The sequence below is a fragment of the Poecilia reticulata genome, chromosome 4 (assembly GCF_904066995.2).
Source record: "Poecilia reticulata chromosome 4, P_reticulata-male-v2, whole genome shotgun sequence".
NCBI classification, from domain to species: domain Eukaryota; kingdom Metazoa; phylum Chordata; class Actinopteri; order Cyprinodontiformes; family Poeciliidae; genus Poecilia; species Poecilia reticulata.
The window spans coordinates 13262312-13275944 of NC_088833.1; the positions used below are offsets into that span (position 1 = coordinate 13262312).

At 37.7% G+C, this 13633-nt stretch overlaps 1 protein-coding gene across 1 annotated transcript; it reads right to left on the reverse strand.

The window, feature by feature from the left end:
- Positions 1-3890: 3890 nt before the first annotated feature.
- On the reverse strand, positions 3891-13000 carry b3gnt7 (UDP-GlcNAc:betaGal beta-1,3-N-acetylglucosaminyltransferase 7). Its single transcript, XM_008406810.3, has 2 exons — positions 10035-13000; positions 3891-7711 (listed from the first exon to the last, which is right to left on the reverse strand). Exon 2 carries the CDS (start codon positions 7708-7710, stop codon positions 6460-6462), a length of 1251 nt encoding a protein of 416 aa, XP_008405032.2. The 5' UTR covers position 7711; positions 10035-13000; the 3' UTR covers positions 3891-6459.
- Between the last annotated feature and the right edge of the window lie 633 nt (positions 13001-13633).

Genomic DNA, 13633 nt, shown 5'->3' on the forward strand with positions numbered 1-13633 from the left:
ACCATAGGACAGGGGACAGCTGCAGAAGTCAGTCACGCAGCTGAACAGGGATCTTTGTTGCTGAAGGTGGCTGGGCAGAGACCCCGATGATGGCACCAATGAATAACTCCATTTAGAGATCTGCTGCCTCTGTATCACTGACAGAGGTCTGCTATAACCCGTGTCCATTCTTTTCTGTTTCACCTAGAGACGCTGCGTCCAGGTCAACACTTTTACTTTCTCGCTTGCTTCTTTGCTGTATTTGAAATAAATTAGAAAGTTCTGTGATGATTCAAATGCATTTTTAGCAAATTACTAAATAGTGCAAATGCAAAAAATATTTACAAGTCCTTGAACCTTCTCACATTTTGCTACGTTATACTCTTGACAAAAACTGAACCTTTGCCCAAGCCTAAAGACTTATGCAACCCTTTAAAGATTTTCTTTCTAAATTACTCTGTCCATCAACTCTGGCAAGCTTTTGTTTCCTGCTAAAGAAAAGTATTCTCACAGCATGATGATGTTTTCTCCATGTTTTAGTGCTCTGGCTTTTGAGAAACTCTAAACAGAGTTTCTAATCGCTTTCGTCAAACAATGAATTTAATTTTATCACTTGTCCACAAACCGGATATACCTTTACTACATTTGGACCTGTCAACAGCTCAGCTGTGTTTCTTTGCATCTCCTTCATTGTGGGGGTCCTGCTACTTCTCTGATTAAGGCCCAGCTTAACTTAGGGTGAACAGCATGTCTTGGTAGGTTTGCAACCGTGCGCCATGCTCTTTCCATTTTCGGGGTGAAGATGAAAAGAGTATGGCACAGTAATAAATAAAGCTTTTGAGTTATTCAAAGCTTGAAATAGCTTTAGCTTTATTCCTGACTTGTCTGGTTAGTTGGTGTTCACAATGATGTTTGCTCGCTCACTAATGTTCTCAAACAAACCTTCACAGAAGGTTCCGCGAAGCCTCCACGGCTTCACAGAACTGTGTTTATTACATTACATTCAGAAGACCTCTATGTACTAATTAAGAGACTTCTGAAGGCAATAAATTTTACTTGGGGTTAGGTGCTATTCATGTTCTTATTGGTTAAAAAGAAAGAAAGTTGAAAACAATGTTGGTCGGTTACATAACATCCTAATACATATAACACTTTTAGTTCCAACTTAATAGCTGAAATGAATGTTGAATATACAGTGTGACAGATAGTAATGGAAATAGAGAAGAACATCAATTTATTTTCAATTTGTTGTAGTTAATAGACATCTCATGACTTCCTTCATTTGCTTCTGTCATAATGGTGATCAGGATAAACAATGATATTCCTTGTTTTAAGCTTTGTCAGTCATGGTCCTCTAGAATGATGGAGATCTATTGTGAAAGTTTGCATCCTCATCCAACTGTCTTTGCTATCAGACTGACATCAAAGGCTCCTTCTAATTAATGCTGGCAAACACAAAGCTCTGGCCTGGATGCTGGTTGTGTGCTTGCTGACACAGACAAACAATCATCACTGGAGTGAGAAATTTTCACCAGAATGTACAGCACATTCTGACAGCTGCTTGATAAATCAGTTCTGTCAATTTTCTTGATTCCGCTTAGGCTTGAAATTGAGTTCCTTTTTCCATGAAGCAAAAACACTTCCAGGTTTTTTTGGGGGTTTTTTGTCATGGTTTATTGGCTTTCAATGTGGCTGCCACATGCTTGGAAAAGGCTGGTAACAGAAGAGTCAGTTGTTTTTGCTTTTCATTTGCTTATCATTGATTTTAATTTATACACATCTTTGACTTGGCTTCTGTTTTAGAATATGTTAATACAGAAACAATGTTGTTTTCCACATTTACTGTCCAGCATTTTATGCATTATGTTGAAGAAAACCATATGGTTGAGAACATGAGAGCCATTTCAATTTCTTTCCATTTATCTTGTACATTTCATCTATGAAACACCATGAAACATTTTTTTTTTTTTGTGAAAACATATTCAATCTCAGCATCCATTCGTCCTTATCTTCTTATCTGGGAATGTTTTGTGTAGACATCTCTCGCTCAGTCCATTGATTTTCACACAGATTTAGTTCTGGACTCTGGCTAAGCCACTCCTAATTTTTAATTTTCAACTTGAATTCTTTGCATCAAAACTGACTTCTTTTTCTTTTTTGGAACTGTACGTTATTGCATCCACTTTATTGAAATCAATTTCACTTGAAAAATAATGTAACCTGAGAACATGATATTGCCACCCCAATCTGGGCGTGGTGTTCTTTGTTTTGTTCCAAACATGTCTTTTAGTCATAGCTCATGACTTTGTGTGTAGTTTCATCAAACCATGACACATTCTTTCATAAAGCTTTAGCCAGGTCAGCATGATTTTCTTTTCCATAACCATCCTCGTTACCATAGACATACTGAGTGTACAACATATTGTTGTTCCAAGCAGAATGCATCCAATGCTTGTTGGAAATTCCAGCAGCTCCCTGCCTGTTAGTAGTATCCTCCTAGATGAGTTTTTCCTTTTGTGTTTTCAGTACTTTAGGGAACACATGCAGTGTTGTGGTGTCATTGTTCCATAATTCCATTCATAACTTATGTCTGTTTTCATTATGCCATGGAACATATGTATAAACTAAAGCATTCCTGACTGATGTTTTTTGAGATCACTGTACTCCATTGTAGCATCTTTGCTAACTCTACCATCAGCTAAAGGATGCTAAAGGGGAACATTACAGAAAGTAAAAAACCTGAAGTTTGATTCACAGTAATTGATTAAATGTATACATTTATGAAGACTAAACCTGTCAGACGTTTGGTCAAGCATGCAGTAGTCTAAAGATGTGCCCACTTATGCAACCCTGTATGCATAAGGGTTGCATAAGATAATAAAACACAAGGGCAATATTGATGTCTTATTAGCTTTATGTTAATCTTTATTGTCTAGTTCTACTTCCGTGATGCAAAAGCAAATAAAACAGACCTGTTGAACCAAGACAGGACTAGATTTCGATTTGAGGAGCAGGCAATATCAGCGTTTTTATTCTTCAGCATGCTTAGAAAGAAAGAGTCACAAAACGCAGAGCAACTTTAGATAAATTAAAGCATAGTGCCCTCTTACACAGTAACCACCCTCTGTGGTTTGTGTATGTTCAAGCATGAAGCTGTGACTTTCGTCCCACTGCCTACTACTCTATGCTTTCTGTAACCAAATTCCACCCTCATCCCTTTAGCCCAATGCAAATTCAAATTCAAACCACACTACTAATGACATTCTTGCAGATTTATTCACTTTTTTCTCTAATTCAAGATTCTTGCAGTACCTTAACAGAGACACAGGAAATGATTGGCACACACTTTATAGTGTTTGACCTGATAAGCCATGCTGAAAGATCCAAAAAAAAGAGATAAATCAGCTCAGAGGTTTGACTCTGAATCGCTTTAACATGTCTGTAAAACAAGAGATGGTTCAAAGAGATAATCTTTCAGCTACTGGTTAGACAAGCGTACTCTCATGAAACACAATGTAAAGATATTCCCATTCCTGTATTCCTTCTTTTGTACTTGTGCCCAAAGGGGAAGGTATTTCTTTTGTTATGAAAATCTGCTTTGACATTCATGACTCATGATTTTGGTGAAAAGACATACTGACAAGGACACTCAGCATTTACAAGACAAAATGTTACATCGGAAGTCTGAGACGTTTCCCTCTGGTAACTTTATAAACATAGAGGTTTGAGCACAAGGTTGACAAAGTAAAAATACGTTTGTGTCCGTAATTTTAGTTGTTTCTCTGGTGTAAGTTTTGCTATGTAACCTAAACACACACAGTGATACTGATCTCCTTTTATTAGGTGATATGATCTGGACTTGCACTGGGATTTCAGGAGCTGATAGACAAAGATAGCCAATGTAGGACAGATTGATCGTTAAGATTGTGAAAAGGTTTATTTACAGAAGACGTCACTTGTACATACATTGTATGTGTGTATACAGAAATATATACACATGTGCACGTGTGTGTCAATATTACATACATTTACATGACTTAGTCTTAATCACCACCCACTACACCCCTGCCACTTGGGCTTGTAATCACAGAAGTTTACATTATTACATTTAAATAAATTCAAGAACTCCCACATTTGCCCCCCTTCTTTTACTGGGGGGCAACAGATGCCATACAATCGTACCAGCAACAGTTTGAAATTCACAGTGTTATTGTCACCTCCCTTTCATAAATTTATGTCAAGTATATCAGCACTTAAATCCACAGACTTAATGTGTGAAACAGGTATAAATAGGGTTTTTTGTTTTTGTTTTTAAGTTATATGTATCCAGTAGACCTCTAGATTAAACCAGACATGATCCAAAGCAACATGTCTGGTTTAATTAAGTTATTCATATGTTCTAAAAGTGGTCAGTGATATTGAAAAATTATGCCTCAATATGAAACACTGAAAATTTTGAAGTTTCTGCAATTTTGAAGTTTCAGAATAACATACATAAGGCGCTCAGCAATATCTAAATGTTCTGTCTTATGTTTTTTTTAAGTATTTCAGTATGATCTCTAAAATATTGCTTTTATTCAAAGTAAATCCATATATATATAGATATATATCTATATATATCTATATATATATAGATATATATATATATCTCCAATTTAGATATTATTTAGGGTAGATAACATAACGATTGCAAAAGTGGCCAATTTCAAAGCATTTTTTTTTTTTTTTTTGCTGTAAATCAAGTACAACCAAAAAACAACCTTGGCTCGCAGTACACTAACTTAAGTAAGACATATTTATTTGAGTTTAGGTTTGTTAAATAATTTATTCTTTCACGTTTCTTAATTTTATATTTGATCTGTTTTCATTTAACAAGACTGACATAAGCATAAATCACAAAGTATGCCCATATGGTGCGCTGTCTTTGTCCACAGAAGTTGGATTTTCTGAGTTCCTAGTTGGAAAAAAACAAGAATGCCCAATAAAAATCATAATTTCAACTCAAAAAAGCCAGAAGTAGCTGCATAATCCCGAGTTCTACGACAAATACATTTCTGTCAAGGCTGCAAGTATAAAATCTATGAGCAACTCTGATAGTTTGTCTCTCCTTAAACCAGTCAGACCGTGTTAAAGGGGACACAAACAGATCAATTAGTGCTGTAAAGTCCATATTGCTAAACAACTTCCTTTATTATTTGAACACTTTTAGTGGTGAGAAATGCACAGCTTTGTCTTGCATTGCCCATAGTCAGCACCAATCTACCTAATAGTTTCTACCAGTTTTCCAACTTGTGACTAGAAAACACTCAAATGTGATGAAATTTTCATAACAAATCAAATGCACCACTACAGAATTTTTTTCTTTTAAATTTCATAAAATTGTTTTTAGGTTTTTCTTTTCAAATAAATATTGTTTGGGATTTATTTGACCTGCTTTAAATGACTCAAACAAAACTGAATAAAAACTAAATACTTTACATTAAACCAGTCCAGTTGTGTTATAACATATAACAACATAACTGTTTTGCCTTGAAAGAAAGCCAAGTAGCTATATTGATGAATGCAAGTTAACAAGCTGGTTTGTTGTTTTAGTGCAGTTGTTTGTTCATCTGAAAATGCAGCATTTAGCTTCTTTTACCCCAAAGGAGGCAGCTTAGAACATCTAGCTGCATGCTGGAGCAGAAGCCACCTTGATTTCAAATGAAACATTTGGGTCTTTTACTTATACATAATGCAGTTGTTCTTTTTTCTTGAACAAAGTTGCTAAAAGCAAAGCTAAAACCCAATTTGTTTAGAGTTGCCTTTGATTACTAAGTGGATGCAAATTAATTCTAGTCTGCACTGCAACTTTTTACTTCACTTTATTTGGCTGCAGTGACATAAAGCTTCTTTTGTCTTTGCTCGTAGCGTTTTGTTTTTGTCATGTAAAGCACTTTGAACTGTGTGTTGTTGCTGAAATGTGCCATGCAAGTAAACTTGATTTGAACTGCTTTCCGATGTTGCAGCAAATACGGTAAAACATGTTTTGATAATGCACAGCGTGTGCTTTGGAAACTTAAGTTTATAATTAGTAATAGTCTAAAAGAGAGGACAGTAGGAGAATTGTTGTTCGGACCACATAAAGGACGAGGAGTAAGTCATCTGTCATTGCTTGTGGCACAGTGAGACCATTTTTGAACATTTGCAGCAAAGCCTGCAACTGCATATTATCAAATTAAAAATGTGATTGCGATAGATACTGTCTCGGACAGAGTCAGAGTTCTCAGTACATACATATAAACCCACAATTCTTTATGAACCTTTAAAAAAATGCAATAATTTACTCGACAAATTAAAAACGTTCTTCGACTCTCCAAACAGTCGTAAAGGAGAGTTTACGTGGAAGATTGCTTTGTTGCTCACTGCATTTGGCAGCATTTTCCTTTGGTGCTCTCTGTGGTAAAGTTCAGCTACGGGGTTCCGTCTTTAACTCTCCCGGAGCTATAGGAGTTCCATTTTCTTCGAGCAGTTCAGTTCACTGTTGACCAGATGCCACATGCGCATGAGGTCCGACGGGAGGAGCTTGTGCACTACTATCATGTTTTTGAAGAAACAGGGCTCCCGGTTCATTTTACTGTTTTTGTTTTTCACTAAGCCAAATGTCTTGAAGGCATTGTGTTTTACAGGCGTGACCTGCAGCGCTTCCAGGCACATACCCAAGAATACATCGTCAATGGGGTAGATCTCAAGGGTCTCTGCGGCCCAGTGAAGCCTCCTCGCAAGCCTCCCATGCATGAGAAACCCCCCGCCTCCGGCATACGGGGGGTAGTAGGTTTTATTATAGAGAGCGTGAGGGATGTAATATTTGTTTTCCTTCTTACGAATGGGCTTAGCCTTGAAAATCACATCCCCTACAAACAGGTTCTTGTCATGGCTGCTGCCTTCTAGAAACTCCAAAATGTTCTCCACACTTACAAAGACATCATCGTCCCCCTTGAAGACATACTGCACTCTGGGGCAGTAGGTGTGGAACCACTTGAGAAAATGAGTCTCTTTAAGTGTCAGATTGAAGAAACTGTCTAAGAAGTCCCACTGAAGAAGATCTCCATATATATAGTTCTCGTACTCTACAAGTTTTTGATGATTCGCTCTTTCTTCAACATTTGAAGGCGTACCAAGCAGGAACAAGGTTTTTATCCTCTTCCCGTCGACCACCTGCTCCTTACCCCAGGTTTTTCGGATGACTTCTCTGCGGTCATGCTGTGTGGCCACCGATTTAATCACCATGAGCAAATAAATCTCCCCTGTGCACTTTTCTGGGTGATTGAGAATCATAGGGAAAAAATGGCAGTGGCGATAAAGCATGAACTGCTTGAAGTTGTCCTCAAGAGCCCGGAACCAGGCCTGGCTTGACAGATTTAGGTTGGCGCTGCAGTTGGAGCTGGTCACGTCCCAGTTACCAGGGCTGGTGTCGTCGGTAACCCCGGGCTCCTGTGTGGTGGCCCAGGCTTTGACCTTTGGCTTCTGCCTGCCGGCCTTCCAGAAGCTCTTCAACCCCAGGTGCAAGCCAGGTCCCTCCTCTAGAGGGACTCTGGGTCCATCTGCCGGGGAGGCGTGCATACGAGCCAGCCGCTCTAACTCAAATGGAGTCCCCATGTTGATGTTGCCCCTCTGGACAATGGTGAGCGCCACCACAGCCAGGAAGAACATGGCACACACCCTCTTGTACACTCTCCAGCGATCTCTGTTCATTCTACAGGAAGTCAAAAATCACAGACAACGTTAGGATTTGTTAACAGTATTGAATAGCACATTTTGATTTGAAATGCATTTGCAAAGTCAATGAGAGGATCAAACTTTTTTTATGTCTGTGTAGATTATAATGCCTTGCTTAAATACCAATTTTTTCACATTAAAACCACAAACACCCATCCACTCATGGTCTTATCCATGAAAGGCTGTGGTGGTTGCCTCAGGACACCTTGGACCTGGTGCCAATCACAGAGCTACACAGAGACAAGCAGAACAAATAATCACACACACTATACCTAAAGGTAATTTAGAGAGACTAATTCCTCACCACATGCATGGGGTGAAAATGCAAACTCCATACAAAAGGCCCCAGCTCAGGGTTCAAACCCAGGACCTTCTTGTTGCAAGACTACAAGGCTGTACCACCATGCACTCAAATGATAAACTCCTCTGTATCTATTTATTTATTTTTAATTTTGTATAATAGACCAGCAGTAAGGCTAAAAAAGCTGAAAATAAATGTATATATGGTTATCAAATTTTTGTACTAAGAAAAAACAGAATACAGTGGCATGAAATTTTGTTCAACCAAATGAATCTGACCTATCTAAACACAATTCAATGCACATGTTTGTCCCATGATCAGTAAATCCATATGTGTGTAACTTAATCTCAATAAAAACAAGCTGTTCTGTGAAAACTTAAGAGGTTTGTGAGGGAACATGAATCGCATAATGAAAACAAAGGAACATACTGGACAGGTCAGGGATAAAGGGGGACTGTTTAACAGAGACGATCATAAAAACAATGTCCTTGAACATGCATTTTTACATGTTCAATCCACCATGTAAAAATGCATTAAGATCGTCAAAACTACAAAACCTACTAAGGCATGTCTACCTAAAATGAAAGGTGTGGCAATGATATTAATTGGAAAAGCGACCAAGAGGCCTGTGGTAACACTGGAGAAGCTGCAGAGCTCAGGTGGGAGAATATGTTGACAGGACAACTGTTATTTTTGCACTTCACAGATCTGGCCTTTATGAAAGAAGATCAAGAAGAAGAAAAGACAATGTTGAAAAAGGCCAAGAGACATTGCTTTTGCAGGCCATGTAAGGGACCCAGCAGCTAAGGAAAAAAACTGCAGAAAAGCATTAATGGAATACATCTGAGCAAATTATATCCACATACAAGAAAAACTCAAAAGTTCAGATCAAACTGAATCTGTTGTAAAGACTTAAAATGTTTGTAGATTCCCTCTGCTTTTCAGATCTTGTGTTGTAAAACCATTTATTCATTTCTCTGCTCAACAAAACAAATTGAGGTTTGTGGTTGTAATGTGACAAAGTTCAGTGGGTATAAATACTTTTGCAAGGCATTGACAGCTTGAAAATAAACATATTATGAGTTTCCTGTTTATCTGTAATACATTTTTGAAGCAAAAAAAGTTAGATATGTAAAGAAACCGTTATGAGTATAATTTTGTAATAAGTCAGCAAAGACAACGAAACCCTGAAATCAAGTGCATTTGAGCAAAATCAAAACAAAAACAGAGAGAAGCAAACAATGACAGGTTTAGGAACACATTCTATTTTACATATTTTCCCCTCTTTTGTACAATAACAATTAAGATTACCACAGTGGAAAACTCAGTATGTAGTCTTTATAGTCACACCAGTATATAGGTCTTCAGGAAGAACATGTGGAATGCGCTCCAGATTCTCACATTTCCAAAATGTCATCCCGGGGCTCCCTCTATTCACGACCACTGAGACAGTGGGCCCCCTTACCTTTGAAGGATTTTTTCTCCTTCTCTCCTCTTACTTATCAGCCAGTTACTGAATGTCAGCTCGGAAATATACAAGTAAAAAAATATATATATACATATAAAAGAAAAAACCCCCATAAAAATCCGAGATAAGTATGAGAGGCTCTGTCTTTAAACAGATAGATGCCTTTAGCTTTTTGATTAAAGTATCTTGAAACAATAAACCAGATGTGACCTTTTGAAATTGCAAGGAAGAGGAAAATAAAATACTTTAAAATAGTTTTATTGATAATTACAGATATTTAAAATTCATTTTAAATCAAATGTAGAATGCTGAACACCTGTTCATATGTTATACGTGCCTTAATAAAATGGTTTTTTTTGTTTTATTTAACTAACGATGAGGTGTCCCAGTTTCATCTGAATGATTTCCGCAAAATATGTGTTGATTAATCTTTTACATATTTTACAGAAAGTCAGCTATATAACGATGACTCTAAGCGAGTGAATTTACTGATTACAACGTTATCATAAAAAAAAATGTGGAACAACTTACCTGTTCTGTCTTCTGCTTTAGTCGATGAGATCGCTCTACCCACCGAGCTTTATTGACTATTTCTAAAAATACAACAAGGTTTCCGAAAATCCTTATGAGGCGAATTGGTTCTGATTAAGCGGCCAACTACAGAGAAAACAGATGTGCCACGCGAAGCCGTTTCTCTGCGCTCTGATGTCTGCGCACCGTTGCGCGGTCACAGCTCAGGAGTGCCGCGCGCTCTGAGCCGCTTTTAAAGGCTCTGCTGCTGCGAGCACGTGAAACAGGATGTGGGAAGTGAATGAACAGTGCGGCCACGCAAGCAGGGCAGTCAATCACAAGTGATGCTAAAGCCTCTCAAGACAAACCAAACATTCAGTGTCTCGTTCGTAATGTTTAGATAACCAGAGGGGGATTGGCAGACGTTGAGTCCTGAACAACCAGGAACACTAACTTAAACTCAGCCTTTAAAAACACTATGGATCTTGATAACTGTATTGTCAATGATATATAAAAATCTAAGCAGGTGGTTATTGGTATGGCTCTCAGGGATGCATGTAACTAGTTCTATCTATCTATCTATCTATCTATCTATCTATCTATCTATCTATCTATCTATCTATCTATCTATCTATCTATCTATCTATCTATCTATCTATCTATCTATCTATCTATCTATCTATCTATCTATCTATCTATCTATCTATCTATCTGTCTGTCTGTCTGTCTGTCTGTCTGTCTGTCTGTCTGTCTGTCTGTCTGTCTGTCTGTCTGTCTGTCTGTCTGTCTGTCTGTCCATCCATCTGAAAAGCTATGCAAAAAATTTATTTATTTGCTTGTTTTTCTTGTTAAATGATCTCCATAGCAATAGTATGACAGTAACATTCACGCAAGAGTAGGAGGTCAGAAACATTCCTGCATCAGAATTAGTCAATCAGATAACATAATGCCAGGTATTTTATTGAAAATCTTCTTGTCCTCCTTCAGCACATTGGTGTTTTAAAACAGTTTCGAGGGAATCCTAAGTACAATGTCAAGATAGTAAATCAGCACATTGTTATCACTGCTGTGCTACCATGCAATCAGACACTTTTATTATCATTACTCTGGTTCGCAACATTTACATTTGCTTCTGCCGTTGTTAGTACCACTACATGTTAGAGAAGGTACATTGTACTAAATCTTAGATAGGTGACAGAACTGGCTGAATGTTATATGGGGTTCTTTACAGCAAATTTCCCAGTCAGGCTCATCGTCTGTCAGCCACAGCACCCTGAAGGTAACTTGTATATTATCAATATTTGATCTTTACTTAGTGAACCAACAGTGGATTCCACAGAGTTCACATTTTCGATATGCAGTTTTCTTGAGAGTAGTTAACATTTTACCTGCAGTAAAAAGCAACTTTCATTGGTATGTTTTGTGAGTAATCTCACTGGACTAACCTGAAGGTTGAAGTGGCAATCAGAGCTGAGCCAACGGCAAAGCAAACACTCAGCCATTAAACCATTAAACTGCTGTCATGTATACATTGTGTCTTTACAACGAGCCCTCTACATTTTAATGCTGACCTGTGAAATTTCAAGGGCTCCCGGGGACTCCAGGTTAACAGGGGTCCTAAGCAGCTGCATATAGTGCTTCAGAGCTTCATCATTTTATGGTTGGAACCAAATCTGTAAGTAATCTATGCCAAAAAATGCCAGTCTTTTTTTTTTTTTTGTACTAGAACAGCTAATCGTGATCGTGCCTGCCACCGGCTCCTCCACGTTTAGAGCTTATGTCTATACATCAGAATGGTTTATTTAGGATGATAAAGTTTCAGAAACAACAACAATATCAATAAATGGCACATTTTGGTTTTAGTCATTCAAGACAGCTCGTGATCTGTTTATGGTTTTCGGTTTTCCATTTTAAAGTTTCTTCACCCAAAATAATTATTTGAGTAGAAATAATTCAGCTGTCTTCGATAACTGAGTGTCTCTCCATCTTTTTGTAGAGTTGGTGAGGAACAATAACAACTCCCTCTGCTTCAAAACAGATTTTTTTCAGTCTAACAACAGCTGTGATTCAAAATCCCTCCTTCCTTTCCATCTCTCTCCATTTCCTGAATCCAACCAACCATCCTTCTCGGGGCCATGTGCATCCTGTTAGCTGCTGGTGATGTTTTTTCCCGTTTTGATTTTTTATGTTTTTTTCACTTCTCTGCAGCTTTCGTCCGCGCATATTCTGGAGAAGAGTGAAGTGGTGATGGATATTACGGTTCCTTGTACTTCCTTAGCTGATCAGAAACAATTAGTCACTGAAGACAAACAAAGGCATGAGCCAATAAGAACGCGGAGGGATTTGTTGCGACATGACCCTTCCCATGGACGGGTCAGAGTCACTCTCAGAGTCCACCAGCTGATTGAAGCTCTGCTCTCTTGACCGTCTCCTTCTCCCGCTGGCGTATTCAGGGACGAGGCGTTAAAGTTATCACATGTGTTTTATCAGGAGAAAGATTTCTTCATATGGCCTTACAGACTCTGGTCCAAAGAAAACTATCTGAATATCGGATTATCAAAGGTCACATTTGGATTTCATTTTGTCTGCCACATTCAGCTCAAATTTGTAAAGACGGTGCTTTTAACGCAATAAAGATTGCATTTCTTAATGCAAAATCCCTAATTTTTACTTAATTTATTTCTTTTCAGAAATTGTTCAATGTAATTACAATGTAAAGGAGGAGTTTATAACATGCTATTGCAAGATTATTGTGGAAATTTGAGGTTTTTTTTACTATGCTGACTTTTCCAGCCTCTGGCAAAGCAAAACTGATTGTTCACTTCCAAAGTTCTAAACATTTCCAATAAGGTAGTGATTAAAGTCAGACCTATTTTGCTTTACATCACACTGTGTCCTAATTAAAATGATTCCTGTACTGGACAAAGTGATCAGAATATGAGTTATGAATTATATATTTTCATGTACTTTTCATCTAGTTTTTATCTCAGCCACCCAATCTGGTGTCCACCTCAGTCAGGAATTTTAAAACTGAGATCGTGAGTCAATTTCAAAGCAGTTAATGATTGAAAAGCCGTTTTCACAGCTAATAAACCTTGATCTTATGTCGAATGAATGACTGTAAGCAGGAAACAGAAACTTAAGTGGTGGATTTTGTTTCTCAGCACATTAAGTTACATGAAACTCATATGACTTTCATTGTACATTGGGACTTCCTGTTACTCTTGCTTTTGTTCTTGAATGTGAAGGTTGATTTGACAAACAATGATTTTGTAAGAAATTGACAAGTTTATTTGAATTTTATTTATTTATTTTATGGGGAAAAGGGATCCTCAGAAATGCCTTTGTCCATTACATCTTTGCTGCTTAGTTTATTTTGGACACTGATTTTGACCTATTAAATTTACTAATACTATTTTGGAAACTTGGTGTCGTCAATGTATAGTCAGCACCTGAAACATATAAACACTTTGGTTGTAGAAGCTGTGGAAACTTGAGATCAGCTTCCTTGTCTTGCTTTTGTGACGCTTTCAATCAGAACCTGTGGTTTTCATAAGTTTGTATGTCCAACTTGGATGTTTGCCATTAATTGCACATCCAGTGTAGTATTTATTTTGCTG

What these genes read in the sequence shown, in the direction of transcription:
- b3gnt7 (XM_008406810.3), bottom strand. Translation starts at nt 7,710, where the DNA reads ATGAACAGAGATCGCTGGAGAGTGTACAAGAGGGTGTGTGCCATGTTC.